This window comes from Dipodomys spectabilis, unplaced genomic scaffold (genome assembly GCF_019054845.1).
Source record: "Dipodomys spectabilis isolate Male_0828 unplaced genomic scaffold, ASM1905484v1 ptg000595l, whole genome shotgun sequence".
In the NCBI taxonomy this organism is placed as follows: Eukaryota; Metazoa; Chordata; class Mammalia; order Rodentia; family Heteromyidae; genus Dipodomys; species Dipodomys spectabilis.
Genome location: NW_024871272.1, coordinates 272,811 through 297,331, shown reverse-complemented (window position 1 = coordinate 297,331; position 24,521 = coordinate 272,811). Strand labels below are relative to the sequence as shown.

The 24,521-nt window shown below is 62.7% G+C and overlaps 2 protein-coding genes across 2 annotated transcripts in view; one reads left to right on the top strand and one right to left on the bottom strand.

The window, feature by feature from the left end:
* The window catches only part of Fyco1 (FYVE and coiled-coil domain autophagy adaptor 1), a 36,733-nt gene extending 15,261 nt beyond the window's left edge, over window positions 1–21,472 (top strand). Inside the window, exons 4-18 of the mRNA XM_042671055.1 lie at window positions 1,163–1,288; window positions 2,045–2,151; window positions 3,733–3,876; window positions 5,147–5,237; window positions 6,829–8,811; window positions 9,445–9,537; window positions 9,862–9,980; window positions 10,296–10,463; window positions 11,293–11,442; window positions 11,547–11,758; window positions 12,641–12,785; window positions 20,122–20,217; window positions 20,706–20,916; window positions 21,043–21,152; window positions 21,258–21,472. Coding sequence (XP_042526989.1) covers window positions 1,163–1,288; window positions 2,045–2,151; window positions 3,733–3,876; window positions 5,147–5,237; window positions 6,829–8,811; window positions 9,445–9,537; window positions 9,862–9,980; window positions 10,296–10,463; window positions 11,293–11,442; window positions 11,547–11,758; window positions 12,641–12,785; window positions 20,122–20,217; window positions 20,706–20,916; window positions 21,043–21,152; window positions 21,258–21,333 — 3,831 coding nt within the window. The 3' untranslated portion in view covers window positions 21,334–21,472. The remainder of the gene's footprint in view (window positions 1–1,162; window positions 1,289–2,044; window positions 2,152–3,732; window positions 3,877–5,146; window positions 5,238–6,828; window positions 8,812–9,444; window positions 9,538–9,861; window positions 9,981–10,295; window positions 10,464–11,292; window positions 11,443–11,546; window positions 11,759–12,640; window positions 12,786–20,121; window positions 20,218–20,705; window positions 20,917–21,042; window positions 21,153–21,257) is intronic.
* Cxcr6 (C-X-C motif chemokine receptor 6) lies at window positions 14,806–18,851 on the bottom strand. Its single transcript, XM_042671052.1, has 3 exons — window positions 18,121–18,851; window positions 16,853–16,963; window positions 14,806–15,963 (listed from the first exon to the last, which is right to left on the bottom strand). Exon 3 carries the CDS (start codon window positions 15,933–15,935, stop codon window positions 14,895–14,897), a length of 1,041 nt encoding a protein of 346 aa, XP_042526986.1. The 5' UTR covers window positions 15,936–15,963; window positions 16,853–16,963; window positions 18,121–18,851; the 3' UTR covers window positions 14,806–14,894.
* Window positions 21,473–24,521: the final 3,049 nt, after the last annotated feature.

Below are 24,521 nucleotides of genomic sequence, written 5' to 3'. Positions count from 1 at the left end.
TGGGCGTGCAGAGGCTTCGGGGGCCACACGGCATTCAGGATGCGATTCAGAAGGCTCAGCAGAGCCTCTGGGTGGGGCTTGAACTCTGGGCCTGGGCACTGTCCCTCAGCTCTTCAGCTCAAGGCCAGCGCTCTACCACCTGAGCCACAGCGCGCCGCTTCAGGTTTTCTGGTGGCTTATTGGAGATAAGAGTCCCATGGACTTTCCTGCCTTGGCTGGCTTTGAACCACGATCGATCCTCAGATCTCAGCCTCCTGAGGAGCTAGGATAGGCGTGAGCCACTGGTGTCCAACCGCCACTGTATATATGTATGTGTGTATATATATATATATATATATATATATATATATATGTATGTATGTATATATAATTTTTTTTCCTGTTGTTTTTGTTTCTAACGAAGCCCATTTTGGTTTGGGTTGGAAATGACTCAGCGCTGACATTTGCTTGCGGTTTGGAGTGTTAGTTATTAAGATAGCATCTATTACTGCTGGCGAGTTGAGTCACTGGTGGACCAAGTCATTGCCTTCTTCACCCAAGTTGAGCCTGGTTTGCACACTGCACGCCGCGTGCTTTGCTTGCATTTCTTCATGTATTCACAGCCTTGGCAGTGGCTTTCCACAGACCTGCATGGAATTTCCTTCAGGGACTGACATTTGGTCGGGGGGCAGCTGTTATTCCTAAATCTCGCAGCCATACCCCCCACCCAAGAGCTAGCCTCTTGTAAACACTGCTCGTGTTGTGATGAACACACCAGTTTGTGCTGGGTGCTGTAGTACTCACTCCTCAGGAGGCTGAGATCTGAGAGCTGTAGTTGAAAGCCAGCCCAGGAGAGAACAATCCATGGGACTTGTAACTCCAATTAGCCAGCCAAGAGCTGGAAGCGGAGCTGTGGCTTAGGCGGTAGAGTGCCAGCCCTGACTGGAAAAAGCCAAGGGAAAGAACGAGGCCCTGAGCCGAAGCCCCAGTACCAAAGTCAAAGGAACCACACCACACCAGCAAAACACCAATACCAACTTGCCAATGCATACAAGCAACGGCCATCAATGGCTCCCCTCGGCTAGGCTAATGCCTAAGAAGCAAGGCTTGTTGCTGTGTGTGGAATTGGCGGGTGAAGAGTGGTTTGACCTCCCTCCCTCCTTCTGCCCCGTTGCCTCCCCAGTTCGACCAGAAGGAGAAGGCCAGCCTCTTGGGGCACAAGAAAGACTATTGGGACTACTTCTGTGCCTGCCTGGCCAAAGTGAAAGGGGCCAATGACGGGATCCGCTTCGTCAAGTCCATCTCGGAGGTGAGCCGGGGCCTGCAGGGGGCCATGTTAGGAGTAGGATCAGTGCTAATGACCCACGTTCCCCGGATTGGAGTACGATCAGTGCTAACATCCCACGTTCCCCAGAGGCCTACGGCCCAGACCATCTCGCCCGAAAGAAACAAGATGATTGGACTCAAACTTGCTATCGGATGCTTGCTTTTGCTCCTTGGCTGTCGCTCTACCACCCAAGCCACGCCTCCACCTCCCAAACGCAAAGATCCCTTAGATCTTGATGCCGGTGGCTCAGGCCTGTCACGCTAGCTGCTCAGGAGGCTGCGAGCTGAGGATCTCAGGCCGAAGCCAGCCCAGACTGGGAAATCTGTGAGACTATCTCCAGTGACACACCAAAAAAGGTGGAAGTGGAGGTGTGGCTCAAATGGTAGCACGCCAGCCTCGAGTGAAAAAGTTTAAGGGACAGAGCCCAGGCCCTGAGTTCAAGTCCCCCAGGACCAGCACAACCTCTCCCCCATCCCCCCCAAGTCTCTGGCCCTACAGCTTGGCCAGGAGACTTGGATTGAGAATGGAGAAGGATGTGGGGGGGTCTCAGGGACATTTGTCAACATGCTGGTGTGCTAACCATGTCCCACACCCAGCCCTGAGCCCTTCCAGGGCAGAAGGCCAGGTGTTAGAGCTCTTCCTCTGTCTGTCTGTCTGTCTGTCTGTCTGTCTGTCTGTCTGTCTGTCTGTCTGCCTGCCTGCCTGCCTGCCTGCCTGTCTGCCTGTCTGCTTCCCCAGCTCCGGACGTCTCTGGGGAGAGGAAGAGCCTTCATCCGCTACTCGCTGGTGCACCAGAGGCTGGCAGATACCTTACAGCAGTGCTTCATGAACACTAAAGTGACCAGGTAAGGCCCAGCGCGGCCCGCCCAGGGATACGATGACGCATGCGCCAGGCATGGTAGCCGCCTGTGGAGGCCTGACCCCACCCACCGCCGTCCTCAGTGAGGAGTGGCACAATGTGTCTTCATGGGAGGTTGTGAGAGCCAGATCGCTTAGCTCCTGAGGTCAGGTCATTCTCCCGCCTGCCAGCCACGCTCATGGACACACAGGTGGCAGCCACCAGGACTGCTGGGTTCCCCGGAGACGGTGACAACCAGCCAGGGTCAGGCAGCACCGCAGAGCTGGGAAGGAGAAGGGGAGGAGGAGAGCGGCGAGGCAGCCTGCCCGGGAAGGGAAGCTGCTAGCGGATGAGGAGCTGCGGGTCTGGGACTCGCCCACGGGACCCCTTCGTGCTTGCCCGCGCCCCAGCTCTGTCTCGCCCCTCCCTACCAGCAGTCTCCTTAACCTGAAGAAACCAGTTTTGACCTCCAAAGAAGGAAGATCGAGCAGGAAAAGGCCGTGTTTCATGTTGGCATCTTTTGGATGGATTTTGGGTCATGAAACGCTGCCCGTCTCTGTGGTGGGAAGGTGTTTTGCTTGGATGTTTGGTGCTCGCCATTATAAGCAGCTGGACTTCAGCACCCACAAAATCAGCCTAGTGCTTCTTAAGTCTCATCGATGCTACCTTTTTTTTTTTTTTTGTCGGTCATGGGGCTTGAACTCTGGACCTAGGCACTGTCCCTTAGCTCTTCAGCTCAAGGCGAGCGCTCTACCACTTGAGCTACAGCGCCACTTCCGGTTTTCTGGTGGTTTATTGGAGATAGGAGTCTCACGGTCTCCCCTGCCCAGGCTAGCTTTGAACCGCGATCCTCAGATCTCAGCCTCCTGAGTAGCTAGGATTACAGGCGTGAGCCACCAGTGCCCGGCTAAGTTCGTTAGGTTTTAAGTGTCTGGCTGAACAGAAATTTAATAGGGAGCTCAGTGTCTCCTGCTGAATTCTGGGATAGGAATAGAAGATGAGTTTGTCCTTCAAAAACCAAGTGTCCTGTCCCCAACAATTTCCTTTTCTTGGCAACTCCTGGAGGTTGAAGGTTTCTCACATGCTTTTTGGGAAAGAGATTTAATAGAAATAATAAGCGAGCAAGCGTGAAGATCACTGCAGTCATTTTCCAAGAAGAGCAAGCCGACTCGAGCCTCCTATTTATTTACAGCAAAAATGAAATCGGCTGGTTTGTCTCTTGTTAATTTACTGTAGTGAGTTAACACCTGTTAACTGACTGGTCAGATTCATGCTTCCTTTATTCCTTTATTTTTTTTTGTCAGTTGTGGGGCTTGAACTCTGGGCCTGGGCACTGTCCCTGAGCTCTTCAGTTCAAGGTGAGTGAATGCTCTATCACTTGAGCCACAGTGCCATTTCTGGTTTTCTGGAGGTTCACTGGAGATAAAAGTCTCACAGACTCTCCTGCTCAGGCGTGGCTTTGAACTGCGATCCTCAGATTTCAGCCTCCTGAGTAGCTAGGATGACAGATGTGAGCCACCGGCGCCCGGCTCTTTATTCCTCTTATTAAAATCCTTGTTGTTCACACCTTTTCTGTTTTTCTTCACAGTGACTGGTACTATGCACGAAGCCCTTTTCTGAAGCCCAAGCTGAGCTCCGACATTGTGGGTCAACTCTATGAACTGACCGAGGTTCAGTTTGACCTGGCCTCCAGAGGCTACGACTTAGATGCTGCCTGGCCGACGTTTGCCAGGTACTTACCAAAATACCCTCCCAAAACGAGGTGCCGGTGGCTCACAACTGTCATCCTAGTCGTCCAGGAGGCTGAGATCTGAGGATTGCGGTTCAAAGCCAGCCCAGGCAGGAAAGTCCATAAGACTCTTATCTCCAGTTAACCACCAGAAAACCGGAAGTGGTGCTGTGACTCAGGTGGTAGAGCGCTTGCCTTGAGCTGAAGAGTTAAGGGACAGCGCCCAGGCCCAGAGTTCAAGACCCACCACCTACCCCCCCCCCAAAAAAAAATACAGCTGGGCCCAGTGGCTCACTCCTGTAATCTCGGCTTACTAGAGCTAAAGAGCTGAGGGACAGCGCCCAGGCCCAGAGTTCAGGCCCCACGACCGGACCCAAAAAACAAAAAACCAACAAAAAATCATTCCAGCCATGGCAGAAAATTAGCCCCTTTTCCACAAAGCAAGTTGGGCATGGGGGTGGTATGCAGCTATCATTACAGCTATGCAGGAGGTCCATATATAGGAGGATTGAGCTCTGAGGCCGGCCCTTTGCTTCTACTACCACCACCAACCCCTTCCCCCCCCCAAAAAAAAAAAAAAAAGGAAAGAGACATTTGAGGTTTTGAAGATTGCACAGGCGCCGCCGTAATTGTGCTTGCTCAGCACAACTCATGCCAGTGCCACAGACGTGTTGAGGTTTAAGGTAAGATAGCATCTGAGGGCTCCACGACTGAACCAAATGGGCCAGGCCATGCGCGTCCGTGGAAAAGCCCGCGCGAGCCCCACGGTTTCCATTTCCTAAAGGAACTTGGAGGCGGGAGCCACAGGAAGAACGTGGGCCCAATTGTGTCGACCATCATGGAGGCATTTCAGGCAAAGGGGGTGAAAGTTAGAATTTGTCCCCGTAAAAGGTTGCTGAAGAAGTTCGCTTGTTTTGTTGGTTGTGGGCCTTGAACTACAGCTAGGCCTGGGCGCTGTCCTTGTTCTCTTCAGCTCAAGGTGAGCACTTGTCACTTGAGCCACAGCACCACTTCTGGTTTTCTGGTGGTCTCTTGGAGATGAGAGTCTCATGGACTTTCCTGCCTAGAGTGGCTTTGAACCGTGATCCTCAGATCTCAGCCCCCTGAGTAGCTAGGATGACAGGCGGGAGCCACTAGTGCCCAGCCTCATCTAACAAAGATTACACGGTTTTTGTGTGTATTATGTATGGGTGTGTATATGTATGTAAACCCATGTGCATACAGACACATGTACATATGTATGTACATACACGTGTCTTCTATCACCACACAGGAGGACACTGGCCACTAGCTCTTCTGCTTATATGTGGAAACCCCCGAGCCGAAGCTCCAGCATGAGCAGTTTGCTGAGCAACTACTTGCAGGTAACAGCAGGAAGGCTGGGGCTTTCCTTGTTATTGTGACCACCCCGCGACGGCCTTGCCCCTCACAAGTCAGGGGTGCCATTTGCAAGTCAGGGGTGCCGTTTGCACATACCCATTGCTCAGACCAGAGCACGGACCATCCCCCTCGGGCTGCATCCACCACGTTCTGGAATTTAGTTTTCTGTTTTTTTTTCTTCACCCAAAGAGAATCCAACCAGACTCCTTGAAATCTAATTTTTGTTTTTTTTGGTGCCAGTCCTGGGGCTTGAACTCAGGGCCTGGGCACTGTCCCTGAGCTGCTTTTGCTCAAGCCTGGCGCTCTACCACTTGAGCCACAGCACCACCTCTGGCTTTTTCTGTGTATGTGGTGCTGAGGAATCGAACCCAGGGCTTCATGCATGCTAGGCAAGTACTTTACCACTGAGCCACCTTCCCAGCTCTTAAATCTAAATTGTTTTAAGAAGATTTTTGTCGGGTATCTTAAAAGTAGCAGTTTAACACTGGAATTAAGCATGATGGAGTGAAGAAAAGTCAAATCGTGGCCCTGACACCTGCCAACAGGGCGTCTAAACTTCAGCTCTCTCCTCCATGAGATGGAGCACTTGAAATCCTCGCTTGTGAGGAAGAGAAGGCGTGAGCAGAGTGTAAGGGCAGGTCAGGAAGTCATAAGTAGCAGTATTTGACGTATCACCGCTCTTTAAAGCTTTGTGGAGATGGGTCACTCAGCCAGTAAGGAGCTGAGATCTGTAACCCTCGCTGTTCAGGAGCATCATGATTTGAAGCCAGCCCAGGCAGGAAGGTCCATGAGGCTCTTACCTCCTAACCACTGCAAGGATGGACGGGGAGCCGTGGTTCAAGTGGTACAACACTAGCTATGAGCCACAGAAGCTCAGGGACAGCGCCCAGGCCCCGAGTTGGAGCTCCAGTACTGGCACTTAAAGACAATAAATAAGGGCTGGGAAGGTGGCTCAGTGGTAGAGCGCTTGCCTTGCATGCAGGAGGCCCTGGGTTCGATTTTTCAGCACCACTTAAGCAGAAAAAGCTGGAAGTGGCGCTGTGGTTCAAGTGGTAGAGCACTAGCCTTGAGCTGAAGAGCTGAGGGACAGCGCCCAGGCCCAGAGTTCAGAAAAAAAGACAATAACCAACCTAAAGCAACATTTAAAGTAGAAAATAGGCCAGTCTTCATTTTGTGGCTTCGTATGCCAGGACTTGTGGTTATGATACAGGGGTGCACCACGGTGTGGATCATGATTACACTCAAGTTTAGCAGCCAGTATCCATTGCGTGAAGCAAGATGGAAAAGTGGCATGCAGAATACACATCTCAGTGGTGTTCCCACGCACCCATGGCCTCATGGCCTTGAACTGCGCTCCTGACCTGGGGCCGATGCTTTGAACAATGGGTTCTAGACCTTGGGGTAGCTCGTTAGACTCCACCCTAGGCCGGGGGGTGGGGGGTGGGCTCCCTGCATTTTGAATCGTGCTGCTCCAAGCAGCCGGGTCAGCTCCTTCATCTCAAAAGCTACTTGTCTTTTTGTTGTCCCTGCTGTTCCTGTCCCCTCCCCCCCCCCCCCCCCCCCCGCCCCCCCCAGACTCAGGATATGGCTTCCAGCTTGGACCTCAGCAGCCAGGTAAACAACGAGGCGCTGGAGGGCTTTGACGAGATGCGGCTGGAGCTGGAGCAGCTGGAGGTGCGGGAGAAGCAGCTTCAGCAGCGCCTGGAGCAGCTGGAGCGGGAGAACCAGGAGCTGCGGGCCGCCCTGGGGGCGCAGGTGGAGGCGGACCACGAGGGGGTCCCCTGGGCGGGCCTGGCGGCCGAGCTCCAGCGGCAGCGGACGGTCACGCAGGCCACGCAGGCCACCATGCAGGAGCTGCTGCGCTGTCTGCAGCCCCTGGAGGAGGAGGGAGACGGCGGCTCTGCGCGCGAGCGGGGGGAGGCCCTGCTCCAACCCCTGGCGCGGGAGCTGCGGGCGACGCGGGACGCGCTGGGCCAGAAGAGCCAGCTGCTGGCGCAGCTCGCAGACCGGCTGGCCAGCGCCGAGAACAGCTCAGCGGCCGCCCCGGACTCGGCCCTGCAGATCCAGGAGCTGCAAGGCAAGCTCCAGCTCGTGGAAGGCGAGAACGCCGCGATGCGGGCGTCGCTGGTGCGCCTGCGCTCGGTGGAGGCCGAGCTGGCGGCGGCCAGGGCGCAGGCGCAGCAGCAGCGCCCGGAGAAGGAGCAGCTGGAGCGAGAGGCCCGGGCTCTGGAGACGCAGCTGGCGCAGGCGAGCATGCGCGCGAGCAACCAGGAGCCACAGCAGCCGCAGCGGATCCGGGACGAGGCGCAGCTCAGCCAGAAGGTGGACCTGGGTCCCCAGCAGGCCCCGGAGGAGGGACAGGGCCGGGATGCGGAGGAGGAGCAGCTCCGGCGGGCCAATGGAGAGCTGAGGCGCGAGCTGCAGAGCATGGCCGGGCGCAACCAGCTCCTGGAGGGCAAGCTGCAGGCCCTGCAGGCCGACTACCAGACGCTGCAGCAGCGCGAGGCGGCCATCCAGGGCTCCCTGGCCTCGCTGGAGGCCGAGCAGGCCAGCATCCGCCACCTGGGCGACCAGATGGAGGCCAGCCTCCTGGCGGTGCGGAAGGCCAAGGAGGCCATGAAGGCGCAGGTGGCGGAGAAGGAGGCGGCCCTGCAGAGCAAGGAGCAGGAATGCGATCGCTTGCGCCAGGAGGCCCTGAAATGGCGGCAGCTGGCCGAGTCCCGGGACGGGGAGCGCAAGGCCCTGGAGAATCAGTGCCAGCAGCAGAGCCAGCTGATCGAGACCCTCAGCAGCCAGAAAGGCCCCGAGGAGCTGCCCCGGGGCGACAGCGTCCAGCTGGCCATGCTGTCTCAGGCCCAGCTGGAGGTCCACCAAGGGGAGGCCCGGCGGCTGCAGGCCGAGGTGGGCGACCTGCACGCCAAGCTGCGGGTGGCCCTGGGCGAGCGCGACAAGGCGCAGAGCCAGCTGATGGTGACGGAGGCCACCCTGCAGGAGCACAAGGCCCTGGTGCAGCAGCTGAAGGAGCAGAACGAGGCGCTGAACCGGGCCCACGTGCAGGAGCTGCTGCACTGCTCCGAGGCCCAAGGGGGCCGGCAGGAGGAGCAGGCGGCCGCGGCCCTGCAGGCCGAGCTGCTGCGCGTGGCGGGCGGCTCCGAGGACGCGCAGCTGGCGCACGTGGAGCTGCAGGAGCAGCTGCGCCGGGCCAACACCGACACGGCCGAGCTGGGCATCCAGGTGTGCGCGCTGACGGCAGAGAAGGAGCGGGTGGAGGGCGCGCTGGCCTGCACCGCCCAGGAGCTGCAGGACTGCAAAGAGGCAGCGGCCAGGACGAGGGCCAGCCTGGAAAGCCAGGTCGTGGGCCTCCAGCAAGAGAACGAGAGTCTGCAGGAGCAGCTCAAGAGGGCCGAGGAGGCAGCCGGCTCCCTGGCTGGCCTGCAGGTCCAGCTGGCTCAAGCCGAGCAGCAGGCCCAGAGCCTGCAGGAGGCCGCACGCCAGGAGCGGGACGCCCTCAAGTTCCAGCTGAGCACCGAGATCATGGATTACCAAAGCCAGCTGAAGGTAAAGCGGGCTTGCAACTTCTGGGTTGGGCTTATCAACCTAGCTCCTCCTCAGGAGGCTGAGATCTGAGGATGGCAGTTCAAAGCCAGCCCCGGGCAGGAAAGGCCGTGAGACTCCTCTCTCCCAAGGAACCACCAGAAAACCAGAAGTGGCGCTGTGGCTCAAGGGGTAGAGCACTCGCCATGAGCTGAAGAGCTTGAGGGACAGTGCCCAGGCCCAGAGTTCAAGCCCCACCATTGACAACAAATAAAATACCGGGTTCCACCCATCTCCCCGTGATTCCATCCTGCCGTGGTACCCCACAGCAGCATATTTCTCCCTACAGGAATGCGTTAAGGACAGAACACTGGCCCGCAACAGCTTAGCCTAGAATCAGAACTCAGGGCTGCTCGCCACCAGCGGCTCACACCTGTCCTCCAGCCTACTCAGGAGGCTGCGATCTGAGGATCCTAATCTGAGGCCAGCCTGGGCAGGGAGATTCTCCTCTCCACTGTTACCCGCCAAAAAGCTGCAGGTGGTGGTGTGGCCCAAGCAGTTGGGCACCAGTCTTGAGCCAGAAAACTGAGGGGTGAACAGCAGTTTAAGGAGTTGAGCAAGGAACCCCATCTTTCACCATCCCCCTTTATTCTCCAGACGGCCAACCAAGAGGGCGAGAGCCTCAGGGCACAGCTGGACGAGCGGGGCCAGCAGCTGCAGGCGGCCCGGGAGGCCGTGGACGAGTTGAAGGTCAGTGGTCGCTGTGTGCGGGCCCGCCAGGGAAGGAGGCTTTGTGGGGGCCATTTCAGGGGGGGCTTCAAATCAGTGTCCCGTTCCCGGGGTCACAGACCCATCCGTTCAGACACCCTGGAGCTGCCAAGGGAAAAAGGAAGCGGGGGTGTGGGGGGTGTGTGGGGGGTGTGTGTGTGGGGACATGCTCTTCCTTGGCCAGCCCGTTGACAGCCCAAACTGCGCATGCGCAGGAGCCACGCCGGTCCCATCCCAGGACTTGTTGAGGGTTTCTCGGGCAGGCGTGGACAAGCTGAGGGTCCCCTCCCTTGTGTCCCATGCCAGGCTTCGCAAGCAGCCATGGAGGAGAAGCTGAGCTGCACCAGCAGCCGCCTAGCCGAGTGCCAGGCCTGCGCGCTGCAGAAGGAGCAGGAGGCGGCCGCCCTGCACGAGCAGCTAGACCGGTGAGTCCTTCCCCAGGCTCACGCTACTCGGGAGGCTGAGATCTGAGGATCGCAGTTGGTGGCCAAGCCCAGGCAGGAACGTCGGTCTAAGTCTTATTTCCAATGAGCCACCACCAACCAAAAAACAAACCAAAAACCCAAAGTGTGGCTCAGGTGGTAGAACGGCAGCCTTGAGCAACCAAGCTCAGGAACAGCACCCAGGGCCTGAGTTCCAAAGTCAGGGGGACACTTTGCTGAGAGTCTAGGTGAACCCCCCAAGAAAGGGGAGCCCCATAGCCGATCGGATGATATCAATCCCTCCCCCCTCCTGCCCAGAACACAGAAGGAGCTGACCAAAGCCTCAGCAAAAATCCAAGAGTATTACACCAAACTCTGCCAAGAGGTGACCGACCGGGAGAGGAACGACCAGAAGCTGCTCGCCGACCTGGACGACCTGAACCGAACGAAGAAGTACCTGGAGGAGAGGCTCATAGAGCTGCTCAGGTGAGGGCCGGCCCGGCCAGCAGGCAGCCAGCCAGTCTCCTCATGTCTGTCCACCCGCGTGTCCTTCCTGAGGCCCACACAATCCTGGGATCGAGCACTCTAGAAGGCCGGACTGCTAGCTGGTTGTGGACCTGGCCTGGGGATTTCATGCTCTGCTATGTGATTAGTTGCTTTCAAAGGTTGTGTTGGACAGGGGTGGCTCTTACTTTACAATTCCAGCAACGCAGGAGACTGAGGTCTGGAGGATCTTGGTTCAAAGCCAGCCCAGGCAGGGACGTCTGTGCGGCTTTTTTTTTTTTTGAACTCTGGGCCTGGGCGTTGTCCCTCAGCTCTTCAGCTCAAGGCAAGGGCTCTACCCCTTGAACCACAGCGCCACTTCCAGTTTTCTGCGTGGTTTATTAGAGATCAGAGTCTCATAGACTTTCCTGCCCGGGCTGGCTTTGAACCGCCATCCTCCGATCTCAGCCTCCTGAGCTGACAGGCCTGAGCCACCGGCGCCTGGTCCCCCTGTGCGCGTGGATGGTGGGTGCGGGCAACTTCTTGCACGACAGCTCTGCGTGCAGGTCCCAGCATCCCCTGCGTGTGCACACACTCACACTCACACACACACACACACACACACACACACACACACACACACCCCGCCCCGTGGCAGCAGGAGCCCTGGCGTGGCGTGGCGGGGCGGCGGGGGCTCTGGGGGGCTCTGGGGGGCTCTGGGGGCCGTGCTCGGCGGGGGCTCTGGGGGGCTCTGGGGGGCACTGGGGGGCTCTGGGGGGCTCTGGCGGCCGTGCTCGGCGGGGCGCACCGATTCCCTGTGCTTCTGCCCCAGGGACAAGGACGCGCTGTGGCAGAAGTCGGACGCCCTGGAGTTCCAGCAGAAGCTCAGCGCCGAGGAGCGGTGCGTGGGGGACGCGGAGGCGACCCACTGCCACGACTGCAGGCGCGAGTTCGGCTGGATGGTGCGCCGCCACCACTGCAGGTCAGGCGCATGCGCGTGCGCCCGCGCGCCCCCCCCCCCCCCCCCCCCCCCCCCGCGCCCCGCCTCGCGCGTGCGCGCTCACTTGCGGGCATCCTCTGTTCCAGGATCTGCGGGCGCGCCTTCTGTTACTACTGCTGCAACAACTACGTGCTGCCCAAGCCCGGTGGCAGGAAGGAGCGCTGCTGCCGAGCCTGCTTCCAGAAGTGCGGCGACGGGCCCAGCTCCCCCGGCAGCGCCGGCTCCGGCGCGAGCCAGGGCGAGGCCAGCCCCGCGCGCTCCCCCGCGCAGACCGCGCCGCCGGCCACCCAGGGCCCAGGTCGGTCCCACGCCCCGTGCTCCCTCTCGCACGCACCCCTGGACCCACCTTCGTGTTCTCGGGATCGGGGGGAGCTCCCACCAATCCGAGACTTCCTGACTCAGCTTGAGGGGGGCTGGCTGGCTGGTCCCGATGCCTCGGGGCGTGGTGGGTCCCCGATGAGTCCCCTCGCGCGTGCCCCAGGGCCTCCCCCAGATGGGCAGTGCCACCTCGCGCATGCTCACTGCGCGGGGAGCGCGCGCGCCGCCAGCCCTGCCCCTCGCCTCGTGAAAGGAAGCAAGCACCCGGTATCCAGGCAGTCCCTGTGAGCTCGGCCGCGCCCGGGATGCCGGCCGGCCACCTCCAGAAATGCCATTCCTCTTGGCAGACAAGCAAACACGGTGTGGGAGGCTGCCCGGGAGTCTCCCAGGTCTTCAGATCTTTTTTCTTGATCGTGGGGCCTGGACTCTGGGCCTGGGCGCTGTCCCTCAGCTCTTCAGCTCAAGGCGGGCGCTCTACCACTTGAGCCACAGCGCCACTTCTGGTTTTCTGAGTGGTTTATTGGAGATGAGTCTCACGGACTTTCCTGCCTGGGCTGGCTTTGAACCTCGATCCTCCGATCTCAGCCTCCTGGGGCAGGAGCAGGGTTCGGCCTGGGCTGCCCAGAGCCAGGACTCGGTGGCACGGGCGTGTGTGGCCCGTGCTGCTGCTTTCAGACAGGTCTTCCCCTCTAAACACAGCCCAGAGAACGGACATGAGCGAGAAACCTCTCCCCGGCTCTGAGAAGCCTCTCTCTCAGGCTCCCCGTGCTTTTCTAGAATGTGCCCAGTGGCCATTCCTCGCCCTGGGCAGGGGCGCCGTTGGTGAGAGTGACGGTCGTATCTCTCCGCTCCTGCCACCCAGGGGCCGCGGCTGACTGCAGGTCCCCGGACGACGCGGTGTTCGACATCATCACGGACGAGGAGCTGTGTCAGATCCAGGAGTCGGGCTCCTCCCTGCCCGAAACTCCCACTGAAACCGAGTCTCCCGACCCAGGCGTGGCTGAACAGTGAGTATGCGTCTCCCGTGTTGGGGGCGCCGTGGACACGGCCTGTCCCTGCGCACGCGCATCAGAGACCAGGACGCTCAAGACATCCGGGGTCCTAGAGCGGGGTGGGGCCCTGGCGGAGCTGCTGCCCGGCACTCAGAGCCGAGCCGAGCCCAGGCCGCCGGCCGCGTGCCCAGCGCACGCAGAGCGGCCTGCGCCGCGCTTCCAGGTCTTCCTGTACCCATCTTCTGAGGACACAGCTCCGATCCCATTAGAGGCCATCAGGCATGGTGCTTAGGGTTCCGTGACCATACTGATTTCCACCGCGTTGGGGTCAGTTGCTCTTCCTACCTGCCTTTCTTCCTCCCCACCTCCCCGACCAGCCCTTGTTGTTTTCTTGATGACATTCTTGGCTGGGGTGAGATGGATTTGCATTTCCTCTGTGGCAAAGGATGTCGTGTGTGTGTGTGTGCATGCGTGTGTGTGTGTGGCCATTTGTGCTTCTTTGGAGCACTTGGCTGTGCAGTGAACGGGCCGATTTCTTCCTTGGATTTGTTTAGTTCTTGGTATCGATCCTTGAGTGAGCAGCGGTAGTTCTTGGTATCGATCCTTGAGTGAGCAGCGGCTCACGCCTGTAATCCCAGCTGCTCAGGAGGCTGAGAGCTGAGGACCCTGGTTCAAAGCCAGCTTGGTCGGGAAAGTCCGTGAGACTCTTTCCTCCAACTAGCCAGCAAAAAGCCAGAAAGGGAGCAGTGGCCCAAGTGGTAGAGCCCCAACCTTGAGCAAAAAAACTAAGGGACAGCGTCCAGGTCCTGAGTTCCAGCAACAGTATCCTCACACACACACGCGCGCTGCGCGCGCAGAACTTTCTAGGTTGCCCTGGCTCTCCAGCTGCCCCCGCGCCAGGCAGCTCTTTGCTCCCGAGTCAGAGACCAGCAAGGGTTGATGCTTTGGCGGCGGCAGCCTTCATGTCGAGTTGTACTGTTGGGGTGCACATGGGGTGCCCTGTGTGTCTGGGTACTTTTTTACCCCGGCTGCAACTCGCACCCAGAGCCCACTCGCCGGCAGAGCCTCGCGCTCAGGGTGCTCGGAGCAGCTGGCGTTGCCAGCTGGCACGGCTACCACCTGCTACCCGAGAAGCAGAACACGAGCAGGGTGTGGGGCCGTGGTGAAGGCTGGAGAGGGCCGTGTGGGCGGCTTGGCTTGCGAGCGCTGCCGCGGAGCGCGTCGCGAGTGGGCAGGCACGCGCGTGCAGCCCTCTGCGCGTGCGCGCTCTGCCGGCCAGGCCAAGTCTCCGCTCGTTTGGAGAGTTGGAGGGGGCGCCCGGTGTAGCCTTGGTTACCGCGAGAAGACCCGGGTTACTGCTGGTGTGGGGGGGAGTGGGGGGGGGCTTGAACTCTGGGCCTGGGCGCTGTCCCTCAGCTCTTCAGCTCAAGGCTGGCGCTCTGCCACTTGGGCCACAGCGCCACTTCCATTTTTCAGGTGGTTCATTGGATAAGTCTCATGGACTTTCCTGCCCAGGCTGGCTTCAAACCGTGATCCTCAGATCTCAGCCTCCTGAGTAGCGAGGATGAGAGGCAGAAGCCACCGGGCTGAGCTCATACTCTGTACACCAAGCCGAGCAGTCAGTGTCCGTGTATAGTTCAGGGAAACGGCCTCCAGGTTTTATTTTCGTAGTCATGACATTTATATACTGTCTGATGCGGGAGTGGTTCCATAGGCAGGTGTGCGGGGAAAGCACTGGCTATTGGAGATGAGCAAAGCCACCAGAGTTCACTCCAAAAATGCCATTTTTTTTTTTTTTTTTTTTTACCATCGGGTACACATTTTCCGAGCATCTCACCCAGCTCTGCGTATTTTGTGGCCCATTGACAATCAGTGAATGATCGCACCTCTCCGGGCACAGATCAAAGCCCAGCCAGCATCTGGGGAACGCGGAGGGAAAGTCCCTAAAAAACCCAGCCCCCCTCGCCCCCCCCTCACCCCCCCCCCCCCCCCCCCCGCCCCGTAGTCCCAGGTGGTCGGAAGAGACCAGGGCATGTTCATGTCAGGAGCGTCGCCGCCCACCAGAGCGTCTTATTTGCTTTCCATGAAACCCAGGTCGCGTGCCCCCTCGCGTGCCCCGTGGGCCTACAGCGGGAAGGTGCTGGTGGCCTCGGCGTGGGGCGAGGCGGACGCGGTCTTGGAGTTGTCCTCTGAGGACCTGCATTGGGTCGCCGCCCCCCAGGGGGGGTGGCAGCCCATATCCCTGAGAAGTTTCTGGAGGTTCTTGCGGAACTTGAGGCCCACGAAGGCGTAGAGCACGGGGTTGAGGCCCACCCGCAGGTAGGCCAGGGCCTCGGCCACGACCAGGCCGAGGCTGAAGCCGGGCGTGGCGGCCAGCTCCCAGTTGGCGGCCTGGACGAGCCTGGCCAGGGTGTAGGGCGTCTGGGTGAGCACGAACACCGCCACGGCCAGGGCGATGATGCGGAGGGACTTGTGTCTGCGCAGGCCGCGGGCCCGGCACAGCGTCCGGAGGAGCAGCGGGTAGCACACCAGCATGGCGAGCAGCGGCAGGAAGAAGCCCAGCGCGGCCTGCGCGGCCAGCGCGGCGGTGGCCGCGCGCTCGTGCTGGTAGTGGCACACCAGCCGGTCGAGCCGCTGCGCGCGGCCGTAGATGGCGTGCGGCAGCGCCAGCAGCAGCGCGCAGGCCCAGGCGAGCGCGCACGCGCCGCCGCCCCACGCCGCCCAGCGCGCCGCGCGGGCGCGGGCCTGCGTGGCCCAGGCCACCACCACGCAGCGGTCCACCGTGATGCCCGTGAGCGTGAGCATGGACGCGTACAGGCTGGCGGCGTAGAGCCCCTGCAGCGCCTTGCACAGGCCCTGGCCGAAGACCCACTCGTGGAGGCCGGCGTAGGCCCAGAAGGGCAGCGTGCTCACGAGCAGCAGGTCGGCCAGCGGCAGGTTGGCCAGCAGCAGGTCGGCCAGGCTCCTCCACGCCCGCGAGCGCGCGTACACCGCCAGCGCCAGCGCGTTGCCCACCAGGCCGCAGGCGAACACGGCCAGGTACACGGCGGGCAGGAAGGCCCTCCGGAAGGCCGCGAGGCGCTCGTGGGCCTCCCTGCCGCCGCCGCCGCCCGGCGGCCCGAACAAGCCGGGGTCCTGGTACTCGTCCTCCGTGGTGGCCATCATGCTGACACGCGCGCACGCACGCACGCTCCTGCGGGAGAAGACCCCGCGGGGGGGTGTGGGGGGCCGCCCGTGGACGGGCCGACGGCCACCCCATCCTGGCGCAGTAACCGCCCTGCTGATTCCCAGGGCCTCCCCGTCCCCCCCCCCCACACACACCGAGGGACCCCAGAAAATCCCCAACAGCCAGGTGGGCGCGCAGCGTGGGTCTCCACCGCCGGGGCACCCGCCTCCGCCGATCCTGGCCTCCTTCGCGGACCGCTCCGGGGTTCTCAGGAGCCCCGCCCAGGTAGATGCCTCCCGGCCCCGGGCTCCGTTCCCACACGGAAGCCCAGCCCGCCCACCGCCGTGACCCGAGTTCAAGTCCCGCCCGCACTCCCTGCTCTTGCTGACACCCAGCAGGGACCTGCCCCCCCCCCCCCCCAGGAAGGAAGCGCCGCCTTGCCCCTGTGGAAGGACCCAGTAAACAGCCCCGCCACTCGACCACATTAGATCTGCGATCGCGATAGGCGTGCCAGCCAGGCTGAGGAAGTAGGTCAGAGCTGCTGGGGCTGTGTTCACAGGAAAGCGCTGAAAACACGGCGCGAGCAACTTGGCTTTTCTTCCGAGTTGTGTGGGCTGCGCCTGCTCGCTCTGCTGCCCCGCCCCCGGCGCGGCTGGCCCCGCCCCCAAAGCCCCGGCCCCACCCCGGCGCTGCCGGCCCCGCCCCAAAGCCCCGGCCCCACCCCGGCGCTGCTGGCCCCGCCCCAAAGCAGCTGCCACGCCCCCGCGCTGCAGCCCCGCCTCCCGGCGCTGCCGGCCACTGCTGTGCTGGTTTCCCCCGGACAGGCACTGACCAGGCACAGGCCGCTCTCGGGAGGCTGAGGCCTGAGGCGCACAGTGCAGAGCCCGCCCAGGCAGGAAAAGTCCGCGACTCTTACCTCCAATCCAACTACCACCCAGCCAGAGTGGGGCTGTAGCTCAAGGGGTGGATGCTAGTGTTGAGTAAGAACAGCTAAGAGGATGCCAGGCCCCGAGTTCAAGTCCCAGTACTGACAAAAATAAGAGGAGGGCAGCAATATAAAGATCCATTGTAAGAATTATTGTTGGGAGGTTGGGGCTGAACGTGTCTGTGCAGTTAAGAGTTTTAAACATTAGGACCTCTGGGCTGGGAAGGTGGCTCAGTGGTAGAGTGCTTGCCTTGCATGCATGAGGCCCTGGGTTCGATTCCTCAGCACCACATAAGCAGAAAAAGCCGGAAGTGGCGCTGTGGCTCAAGTGGTAGAGCGCTAGCCTTGAGCTGAAGAGCTGAGGGACAGCGCCCAGGCCCAGAGTTCAGGCCCCACAACCAACCAAAAAAAAGGAATTTCAGCTGGGTGCCAGTGGCTCACACTTGTCATCCTAGTAACTCAGGAGGCTGTGACTTGTGAGGATCACAGTTCAAAGCCAGCTCAGGCAAGAAAGTCTGAGACTCAGATCCACTCATCATAATCAAAAAAGCCAAAAGTGGAGCTGTGGCTGAGCAAAAGCATCTGGGGAACAGTGCCCCCCCCCCCCCCCAGGACTGGTGCAAAACAGCTTTTTATGATTGTGCCTACCAAACGTCATAAGCTGCTGGCCTGTGGCTGGTGGAATTACTTCCCCTCTCCCTCCCTCTCTCTCATGCATGCAAGGCGAGCGCTTTACCACTGAGCCACCTGCCCAGCCCCATTCCTCTCTATTTTCTTATGTTTTCCATGGTTCTACAGTGGCAGATTGATTTAAACAGCCAGGCACCAGTGGCTCACGCCTGTCATCCCAGCTACTCAGGAGGCTGAGAGCTGAGGATCACAGTTCAAAGCCAGCCCAGGCAGGAAAGTCCATGAGACTTTCCAAGAAACCACCAGAAAACCAGAAGTGGCGCTGTGGCTCAAATTGTAGAGCGCTCACCTTGAGTTGAACAGCTCAGGGACAGTGCCCAGCCCAGAGTTCAAGACCCACGACAGACAAAAGAAAAAAAGCAATAACAGAAGGATTGTATAAAATGCAAAAGAAAGGCAGGGCTAGGGTTAACAAGTCTAGCCCGAGCCTAGACTCCCCCTCCTTCCCGATCTCAGCTGAGCACCCCGTTGCTGACCGCCTCCTCAGCTCCCAGTGCTTCCTGTGCACGTGCGGCCACACGGCTCTAAGGTCAGGCGAGCATTGGTGCCGGGCTCGGGGGCAGACTCACCTGCACCGGGGCGTCCGTGCAGAGGCAGGCTGGCTCCCTTCTCTGTTGTGGTCGGGGTTTCCTCCGAACGTTTAAGCGTCCTGGGCAGGTGCCCTCCTCCCCCATCCCGCAGGCCCCGCCCAGGGCGCTGGGGAGGGCCCGCTTCCAGCTTCGTGGGATGAGCTCTGCACGGGCCTTCCTGCCCGTGCGGCCTCGGATCGCGAGCCTCCGATCTCAGCCTCCTGCGTAGCCAGGATGGCGCGTGCGCGTGCGCCGCCGGGCCGGGCCAGGCCTGAGCTGGAGCGGTCCGGCTGTGTCCCCTGCTCTTCTTTGCTGGCCGCCTCACGTCCTCCCTCCGGGCAGGGCGGGCAGGGGCGCTTGCAGGCCCCGGGGCGGATGGGTGGATGGAGGATGAGCTCCCGGGGAAGCAGCCCGGGCAGGCAGGCATGGCTGCTCAGGGGCGCCCCCTGCGGGCCGTGCAGATGGACTGCAGGCTTATGTGCCGTCGGGCCACCGCCACGGCCACGTCATTCCTGCCAAGACCCCAGCACTCATCACGGAGTGACACATTTATCTACAATGCACCTAATCAAAAGCATTACGTCATCTCAAGTAGCGCCGTCCTGGGCTTGAGCTCGGGCACGGTGAGTCTTTGCTGGAGGCCGGGCGCCTCTGCCCCGTGAGCCGCCCACCACCGCTATAGCCAGAGGAAAAATGGCCGGGAGGGGACCGATCACGCTGAGGGAATAGGACGCGGGAGAGCAAAGAGAAAACCTGCATCCCGGTGGGCGCGTTTCTCAGGCCCGCCTTCAGCTCCTCACTGGCTTCTAGAACCTTCTTCCGGGGTGGGCGTGTTCTGGGGCTCGCGCACAAGGTGACCCCTACCCGCTTGGGAGGCCGCACGTGGCCTGTGGCAGGGCGCTGGGCAGTGCAGCACCGTGGGAATGGACGGGGCTCGGCAGAGGGGGGGCGAGGTAGAGGCCCCCCCCCCCGCCCCGCCCCGGGGAGGAACGTCCGCAGGTGCTGCGGCTGAGGAGTCCTGAGCCAGCAAGGCAGACGCGGGCATTGCAGAGCCCACCTGTAACCCCGGCTCTCCACAAGCAGAAGGAAAGAGCCGAGGGCTCGCCCCAGCCAGGTCCGTCCCCGGAGCGCAGGGCGCCCGCGCGCGCCAGGCTCAGGGGCTGCGGAGGCCAGGCGGGCCTCGACCTCGATGGCGTCCTCAGGGCGCCACCTGGTGGCCACATGCATGCGCTCCCTGCGTGGCTCCTCCTCAGACTTGGGCAAGCTGGAGTCCTCCCCCACCAACGTGGTACAGGGCTCCCGTGGCACACGCGTGCGCCCTGTGAAAGCTGAGCAAGCACCTCGGGGGCGTGCATTCTTGTAGCAGCTGTTGGCACTTGGTCTTACGTGGCGCACGGTTTGCAGATGCATTGCGAAGGGAGCTCTCACTTCATGTGCCGGGGTTTGACCTCGGGTCCTCTGCTCTTGGCTTGGCATTAGCCCAGGGCTACCACTCGAGAGCCACAGCTCCCCTTGTGGCTTTTTGGTGGCTCATTGGAGAGAAGAGTCTCAGACACTCCCGCCCAGGCTGGCTTTGAACCGCCATCCTCAGACCTCAGCCTCGTGAGCCGCTGGGATGACAGGCGGGAGCCACAGTGTCCAGCCCTATTCCAGCTTCACACATGGCAGGAGACGCGCAGGCAGCCCGCGTGCGGCCATGCCGTCTGCCTACCTGCCCCTCCGCTGAGGACGGGCGGTCGTGGTGGGCAAGCGCGCAGCAGGGCTTGCACTCTGCTTAGGCCACAGCTCCACTTGCAGCTGTTCGTGCTGGCTAACGGGGCTGAACCCACCTTGCAAAGACAGCGGGTGGGGGAGGGCCCGGGTCTCCATCTGTGAAGGCCTGGGGTGCGGTGACACTCTCGCACGGGAACAGTCAAGTCGGGCTGTCTATGGAGGTTTCCTGGGGCCCCGAGGCCCAGCTGGACGCTGCCTGACCGCCCGCGCTCGCTCGTGTCCCTGCAGAGACCCCCCGTCCAGTTCGCTGACGCCCGACGACAGCAAGGACGAGCCCGGGGGCCAGGACGCCGAGATCTGCCTGCTCAAGTCCGGGGAGCTCATGTAGGTGGCGTGGGGGGGGGGGGGGGGCTGTGCGCGCGCGTGTGTGGATGGGGGGGTGTGGATGGGGGGTTGTGGGTGGGGGGGGTTGTGGGTGGGGGGGTGTGTGGATGGGGGGGTGTGGATGGGGTGTGTGTGGATGGGGGGGTGTGGGTGGGGGGGTTGTGGGTGGGGGGTGTGTGTGGATGGGGGGGTTGTGGGTGGGGGGGGTGTGGATGGGGTGTGGGTGGGGGGGTGTGGATGGGGTGTGGGTGGGGCGTGTGGATGGGGGGTGGTGGATGGGGGGGTGTGGGTGGGGGGGGTGTGGGTGGGGGGGGTGTGGGTGGGGGGTTGTGGGTGGGGGAGGTGTGTGGATGGGGGGGTGTGGGTGGATGGAGGGTTGTGGGTGGGGGGGTGTGGATGGGGGGTTGTGGGTGGGGGGGTGTGGATGGGGGGTTGTGGGTGGGGGGTGTGTGGGGGGGGGGTGGTGACGGCCCCCCCCCCTCCCCCAGGCTGCGGCTGGCGCTGTCGGTGGAGGAGATCGCGCGCTTCGGCGAGGCGCGGCGCGAGCTGTTCGTGCGCTCGAGCTGCTACAGCCTGCTGCTCATCCGCGTGCCCGAGCCCGGCCTCACCATCGGCTGGGTCTTCTCCTCCGACCCCAAGAGCATCTCCTTCAGCGTGGTCTTCCGCCAGGCCGAGGACACGCCGCTCGACCAGTGCAAGGTGCGCGCGCGCCGGGGGGGGGGGGGGCTCCCGCTCCCCCCGCGTGGGTCCCCGCGTCACCCCCTCCCCCTCCCCCCCCCGCGTGGGTCCCCGCGTCACCCCCTCCCCCTCCGCCTCCCCCCCCAGGTGCTCATCCCCACCACGCGCTGCAACTCGCACCGCGAGAACATCCGCGGGCAGCTCAAGGCGCGCACGCGCGGCCTCTACATGCTCATCTTCGACAACACCTTCTCCAGGTGCGCGGGGGGCCGGGGAGGGGGTGCGGGGGCCGGGGAGGGGGTGCGGGGAGCTCCTCCTCCCCGCCGGCCCCGGCCCACGCCGCGCACCCTTCGCCTCCGCAGGTTCGTCTCCAAAAAGGTGTTCTACCGCCTGACGGTGGAGCGGCCCGTCATCTACGACGGCAGCGACGGGCCCTAGGCCGCCCGGGCCGCGCGCCCAGCTCCGGGCCGCGGGCCACGTGGGAGAGAGGCGGAGGGAGGCGCCCCGCCCCCGCCCGGGCGCCGCGAGATCGATTCCCCCCCCCTCACACGTGCGCGCATGCGCCGAGGCACTTTGTCCCTCACACTACGGCCCCGCCCGCCACTAGAACGCACTTTACCCCCCCCCCCCACCCCCCGGCCTGGGAGGCCGGCCCCCTCTGCCAAAGAACCCGCACACGGCCCGGCCGGCGGGACGGTGTCTGACCTCAGGGTTTCAATAAACGTGAGCACTACGACCACGAGGCGGCGGCGCCTTGACGGGAGGGGGCGGGGGGGGGGGGGGCCGGGGGCAGGGGGCGGGGCCGGGCAGGTGGTCAGGGGGCGGGGCCGGGCGGGGGGCAGGGGGCGGGGCCGGGGGGCAGGGCCTGGCGGGGAAGGGGAGTGGGGGGACCCAGCCCCGCGGCTCCCCCACACCTACCTGATGACCCACCCCCACCATGCCACCAAACTCGGGGGCGCCGCCTGTCCTCCCGAGAGCCCGGCCGGGCAGGAGAGGCCGTGTGAGTCTCCACCGTGGGGCTGTGGCCGCACACAGCGAGCACCCCCCACACTCGGGGAGCGTCACAGCGGTGAAGGGTGCGCACGGCCCGTGTGTTAGGGTTGAAAGTTGCCCCTCCTGCAGCAGCGTGGGGTGAGCCGGCCTGTGACCCCGTTGCACCCCAGCCCCCACGCGGAGGCCGCAGGGCCACGCCTGCTCCCGTCACAGGGAGCCTGCGGGATCGCTTGGCCAAGCTCTACACGCGAGCAGCTCAGGTCGGACCACTTGGGCGGGGACTGAGTAGCCATTGTGGTTCCAAGCCCAGGCAGACAGAATCTCCCATTAACCAGCAAAAAGCCAGAAAAGGAAGGTATGGCTCAAGGGGCAGGGCACCAGCCTGGAGTGGACAAGCTAAGGGAGGATGAGGCCCTGCATGCCAACCCGTTACCACCACCAAAGCAAACCAGCAGCCAGAACCAAGACCAAGGACGCCAGCCCGGTGGTGGTTAGCTGAAAAAACACCAGGTTGGAAGTGTGGCTCACTTGGTAGAGCACTAGCCAGTGCGTGAAAGCATCAGGTACCGAGTTCAAATCTCAGACTCCCCCCAATGGCCTAGACGTAAGTGTAACCAACCGGATAGCAGATCTCATGATGAAGCTAGCCAGGCCGCTGTGAGGAACGGCGCGACGCACAGTCACCCTTGGTGAAATGGCTGTGCTCCCCAGACCACGGCTATGGGGCTGTAAAGGCCTCCCAAGTAACATGAGACTCTGCTTCACCACTCTGGTCATAGCCAAGGCCCCCGGTGCTGGCCACGACACCCACCCCGGGGCAGAAGAGAACATCTAGCCAGGCACCCGTGGCTCAGGCCTGTCAGCTTAGCTACTCAGGAGGCTGAGATCTGAGGATCGCGGTTCGAGGCCAGCCTGGGCAGGAAAGTCTGAGACTGAGCTCCCAGGAACCACCAGGAACCCGGATGTGGCTGTGGCTCAAGTGGTGGAGCGCCTGCCTCGCGGTGAAGAGCTGAGGGCAGCGCCCAGGCCGAGTTCAGGGTGGGAAGGGGGGGAGGCCTGGGGGGAGGGCGGGGGGAGGGCCGGGCCGCGGTCGCGCAGGTGCGCGCGCATCGCATCTTGACTTCCTGATTCGCGCCTGCTCTCTCCGCGGATGGTTGTCTGTCCGTCTGCTCTGTGACTGCAGGCTCTTCACCACCCAGCCGGCGCAGCCACGAGCGTTTTCCACTACGATTCCCGTGTGGTCAGTTTGCACCACGGTTTGAGGAGAGACACAAGCACAAAAGAAGGCACTGGGGGCTGGGGAGGTGGCTCAGCATGCCTGAGGCCCTGGGTTCGATTCCTCAGCACCACATAAGCAGAAAGAAAAAAGCCGGAAGCGGCGCTGTGGCTCAAGTGGTAGAGTGCTCGCCTTGAGCTGAAGAGCTGAGGGACAGCGCCCAGGCCCAGAGTTCAGGCCCACGACCGGACCCATAAAAAAGAAGGCTGTGCGCGGTGTCCTTTCTCGGCTCTCCTGCCGCGTCCCGTCCCCTCGTTGGGGGCAGAGGCGGAGGCGCGGCTCGGCTGTTCCCGGCTTGGCGGCTGCTTGGCGGTCCAGAGGAGGCCGGGGGTTCCGGGCGCGGCGGCCCCGGTCTCACGGGAGGATGGCGCGGGCCGGGGCCGGCGCTCACGGGAGGTCAGAGTCGCGCGCACGTCCCCGCCCGGGCTGGCCTCGAACCGCGGTCCTCGGCCCCCAGCCCGGGATGACGGCGGGACGGGCGACTCCTCGCCAATCAACCGCCAAAAAGGCGGCGGGGGAGAGGACCCAGCGGCAAAAAAGCTAAGCAAGAGGCGCTGCGCACGCGCACCAGGCCTGGCGGGCCGGCTCCCCCGAGTCTTTCCCCCAGTCCCGGGGTTTGAGCTCGGGGCCTGGGCACCGCGTGAGCCACAGCGCCGCTTCGGGCTGTCTCTGTCTGTGGGGCCGAGGACTCGAGCCCGGAGCACTGTGCACCCAGCCGCCTCCCCGGGATCCTCTCTGGTCTGTCGGCGGCCGGGGCCGGGCCGGGCGCCGCTCAGAGGGACCGGGCCCCCGAGGTGGTCTCCAGCAGCGTGGAGGACAGCCTGGCGCCGCGGGCCGGGCGGGCCGGGCGGGCGCAGCCGCAGCGCCGCAGCGCGGCGGCCAGGTCGCGGCGGAAGCGCTGGCCGGCGAACACGTAGAGCAGGGGGTTGAGGCCGCTGTGCAGCAGCGCGGCCGCCTGCGCCAGCTGCAGCGCCAGCTCCAGGCGCGCGGCCGCGGCGCAGCCGGGCAGGAGCGCGGCGGGCGCGTGCGCGGGCGCGGCGTCGGGCGCGGCGTGCGCGTGCGCGGCGGCGCCGGCCGCCTGCAGCAGCAACAGGCAGCTGTAGGGCAGCCGCGACAGGACGAAGGCCGTGAGCACGGCCGCCGCCAGCTTGAGGGCGCGGCGCCGGCGGCCCCGCCGCGCGCGCAGTAGCGCGCGGATGACCAGGGCGTAGCAGGCCGCCACGACGGCCGTGGGGAGGACGAAGCCCAGCAGGACCTTGAGGGTCAGCACGGCCGACTTGAGGCCCGGCGCGTCGTCGCCGGGGTAGACGGCGGTGCACACGGCGCGGCCGGGCGGGCCGCGGGCGCGGCTGTAGAG